The 3968-nt window shown below is 47.1% G+C and overlaps 1 protein-coding gene across 5 annotated transcripts; it reads left to right on the forward strand.

The window, feature by feature from the left end:
• The first annotated feature begins 549 nt into the window (after positions 1-549).
• On the forward strand, positions 550-3968 carry LOC136539296 (mitochondrial carnitine/acylcarnitine carrier-like protein). Of its 5 annotated transcripts, none has more exons than XM_066531245.1 (3): positions 550-755; positions 1535-1929; positions 3296-3968. In XM_066531245.1, the coding sequence occupies exons 2-3, from the start codon at positions 1538-1540 to the stop codon at positions 3792-3794; spliced, it is 891 nt and encodes a 296-aa protein (XP_066387342.1). In that variant the 5' UTR covers positions 550-755; positions 1535-1537; the 3' UTR covers positions 3795-3968. The 5 variants fall into 5 exon arrangements, with proteins under 5 accessions (XP_066387342.1, XP_066387341.1, XP_066387345.1 ...); XM_066531244.1 differs by having other exon boundaries at positions 1538-1929; XM_066531248.1 differs by lacking the exon at positions 550-755 and adding an exon at positions 768-815 and having other exon boundaries at positions 1538-1929.

Below are 3968 nucleotides of genomic sequence, written 5' to 3' on the forward strand. Positions count from 1 at the left end.
AAAAAGTGAAATAAGTGACTTATTTTGTCAAACACCACCAACTTATAAGTCACCCCTGCTTATAAGTTTTAAGTTGGTTCACCCCTGCTTAAAACTTATAAGTCATTCTTTTCCGCGTAGGGCCTACACTTTTAATGAGCTTATAAGTCATCTACAACCAAACAGGCATGACTTATAAGTCACTGGTTTTCAGTCACCTGACTTATAGAAATCAAACAGGCCCTTATAAGTTTTAAGTTGGTTCACCCCTACTTAAAACTTATAAGGCACCCTTTTTCGTGTGGGGCCCACACATTTAATGAACTTATAAGTCATCTACAACCAAACATGCATGACTTATAAGCACCTGACTTATGGAAACCAAACAGACCCTTAACAATATAGTGATACAGTAACATATGCTAATAACGAATTAATTATGCTTAATAAAGTCGTCGCCTGAATTACTTAGAACACTGCCTGTAACACCTCCATACGAGACATAATGTAACAGGTCCATGAACTTTAGTCTCTGAACACACCCTATATACTCCGGCTCGCCCACCCGCCGGCCTGCGGAACGGCCCCCGTGAACCAACCAGCCGTCCCCACTCGGCCACTCCCACCCACGCCCGCGACCGCTTCGGGCAATCGACAAATCGATCAATCAGCACCCGGCGACCCGCGATTCGAATCGGATCAAGCCAGAGTCGGAGACGGCGACGCCCACCTCCACCTCCACCCCCACCCCGGCACCGGTCCCAACCCCAACCAAGGTGAGCCGCTCCTCCTCCGCCTCCCTCCTCGTCTCGCCGCATTGCTCATCGGGTTGCTTGGTTAGGGTCTCCCTCTCGTATCGTTCCCCGCTCTGCGCGCGCTCGTGCGTCATATCTGGGCCTGCGCTGAATCTGCTGCACGCTTTGCCGATTTGTCTGTGTGATCGTCTCATCTCAGCGATTTACTGTGTGTGTGGCCGTGCGGTGCCCTGCTACGGCTTCTGTTTGCGACGCCAACAGAGCCCGCCTGCGATTCACTGCGCCGTATGTAGGTGTCTCTAATTGGGATTTGGTGTGTTTAGTGAGGTTTTCGACGCCGCGGCTTTCAAGCCTTCTGTCTGAAGACAGCGGGTGTCCTCAACCTTGATGGCACATCATGTCATGTGCATGATTGGATCATGGGGATTCTTATGGTTCACAGCGCTTGTTCACCTTCTCCATCAAGGGTTCTGTACCCCTTATATATATTCTGTAAAAGTGTCAACCATACCACGGTGTCCATTGACGACTGCCACACTGTACATTTCTGAGCTTTGCCCAGCTTACCTGTCTTGTTGTAAAAGGACCAATAATACCATGGTGATGTAGGGTTTTTTTTAACCCGTCAAATTGATTCGTATTTTGCTTCCTCGGCTCATTCTGAATTTTTCATCCAGACCAGATAACCCGGTGTTTGATGCAAAATTTTGCTGTGAACCTTTACTTACATTGAGAAAAATAAGTCGCTTGTAGTTTTCTCATAGTTCATTGCAAACTGAACTGAATCTTGTTGCATTTAGCAGATGGGGGACGTTGCGAAGGACTTGACGGCTGGGACCGCGGGAGGGGTTGCCAACCTCATCGTCGGGCACCCGTTCGACACCATCAAGGTCAAGCTCCAGAGCCAGCCTACCCCTGCTCCCGGACAGCTCCCCAAGTATGCTGGCGCCATCGATGCCGTGAAACAGACGGTCGCGGCTGAAGGCCCAAGGGGCTTGTACAAGGGGATGGGGGCACCTCTGGCCACCGTTGCGGCCTTCAATGCTGTCTTGTTCAGTGTGAGGGGGCAGATGGAGGCCCTTCTGAGGTCAGAGCCTGGTGCGCCACTGACTGTGAAGCAGCAGGTTGTTGCGGGCGCTGGTGCTGGAATCGCAGTCTCCTTCTTGGCGTGTCCAACAGAACTGATCAAGTGCAGGTCAGTGGAGTCAGGCCAATTTTTCATCGTTACATTTTTTACTTGGATGTTGGATGTTCAGTAGGTGGACTTTTACATGCTAATAACATGGAATTCATGTGGCAAACATGGTTGTCCTTCAATGAAATGCACTTTCCTGCAGATGTTAGTCATCATGCATGTCTTATACTAAATTCTCACTTGCATCATATGATATTAGATTTATGCTACAATATCCTCCATTAAGCAATCCTATAAAGAATTTCCTATGTGGCTTAAGATTAAACAACTGAAAATTTCCTTGTGTTTTTGTGAAAATGAAATTCCTGCATTGCTTATCTGTTCAGCTCAGAAATGAAGTTCCTTGAAAATAAATTAATGTACAATACATGATGATATTTGTCCTATGTAAAATGCACTTTCCTTCATATGTTACACATTGTGCCTAAATTGCTATGCCTTTCAGTGTTTCTCAATTTAGCCCACTTGCACCATATTATGGTTATTTGCATTAACAATTCAGCATAAACACCTGCTGTCAGTAATGCTCTAATCCAAATGCCATAAGATTGATTGAACCGCGGAAAAAAAATACGTGTCTAGTGTCAAGTGTCAACACAAACTAAAATGATTTCTGCTCTTTTTTGTTTCAGCGTGCACATAAAACTCCCGCTAGTCAGACTCATGTAAAATGCATGGTGATTCAAACTATATTCAGAGGGTTGTGCTGTCATCAATTGTGTGTTCTCTCCTGAAATCTTTTCAAAAAATGCAGTGATAGAAATAGTCATGTGGAATTGGTTATGATCCGAATTACATGCATGGGTTATGCTATCACCTGTTTTGCATCTTACGTTCTTTGAGAAATATTTTGAAAAAGGACAGTGTTTTCTTGGTCCATCCTACTTGTTATCATGTTAGGGATTTTTCTCATTTCTACTCTTTATTTTAGTGTCTAATTGGAATCAATGTGGTAAAGTCCTGATATTTGTTCTTTATGGAATTCGCATTCCTGGTTCCTGCAGATGCTAGAAATCATACATGTAAGATACTATTTGCCATGCATTCCATGTGCTTTCGCAGTTCATGTCACTTGCAACATATGATGGCTAACTGCACTAGATTAATGCTATTGTATCCTGTATCCTCCATGTGAGTAAGCCTGTTAGCGTTAATTTCCTGCATGACTTGTAGTGCTATTTACCAAATCCCAAAAAATTGGGCTGCTGAAAAGTTATTGTGTCAATGAAAACAGTTTTCCTGTTTGCAAAGGATTTCCTACAAGCTATACTTATGTAAAACAGTCTTGTAGCCACCTTTTGTGCATTCCACTAAGCTGTTTCCCCTCGCTTTACTGCTTCTAATCTATCCCCTCCTTGCTTTACAGGTTGCAAGCCCAGAGTTCCTTAGCCGAGGCAGCTGCCGCTTCTGGTGTGTCTCTTCCCAAAGGGCCGATCGATGTCGCGAAGCATGTCGTCCGGGACGCCGGCGCCAAAGGTCTCTTCAAGGGCCTTGTTCCGACGATGGGGCGGGAGGTCCCTGGCAATGCAGTGATGTTCGGCGTGTACGAAGCCACGAAGCAGTACCTGGCCGGCGGCCCGGACACGTCGAACCTCGGCAGGGGCTCCCAGATCCTGGCGGGTGGCCTCGCAGGTGCCGCCTTCTGGCTGTCCGTGTACCCGACGGACGTGGTGAAGAGCGTGATCCAGGTAGACGATTACAAGAAGCCCAGGTACTCCGGGTCCCTCGACGCGCTGAGGAAGATCGTGGCGGCCGATGGGGTGAAGGGCCTGTACAAGGGGTTCGGACCCGCCATGGCGCGCAGCGTTCCTGCCAATGCGGCGACGTTCGTGGCCTACGAGATCACGAGATCGGCGCTTGGTTGATTGGTGCTGCTGGCCTTTGCCATGGCCCCTTGCCGTTTATTCATTCTCCTTGCGCGGCTGGAGCAACACGAACAATGCAAGACATTTTTTAGGGGGAAAAAGAGGAGAGAGAACTTTCACTTCAATGATGAGACGCTTTAATGAAGCAAAGCTTAATTGAAAGTCTGTTCCTCA

The sequence above is a fragment of the Miscanthus floridulus genome, chromosome 2 (assembly GCF_019320115.1).
Source record: "Miscanthus floridulus cultivar M001 chromosome 2, ASM1932011v1, whole genome shotgun sequence".
Taxonomy (NCBI): Eukaryota; Viridiplantae; Streptophyta; class Magnoliopsida; order Poales; family Poaceae; genus Miscanthus; species Miscanthus floridulus.

Coding starts and splice junctions, on each gene's coding strand:
- LOC136539296 (XM_066531245.1), top strand. CDS start 1,538: ATGGGGGACGTTGCGAAGGACTTGACGGCTGGGACCGCGGGAGGGGTT. Junction 1,930..3,295: donor ACAGAACTGATCAAGTGCAG/GTCAGTGGAGTC, acceptor CTTGCTTTACAG/GTTGCAAGCCCAGAGTTCCT.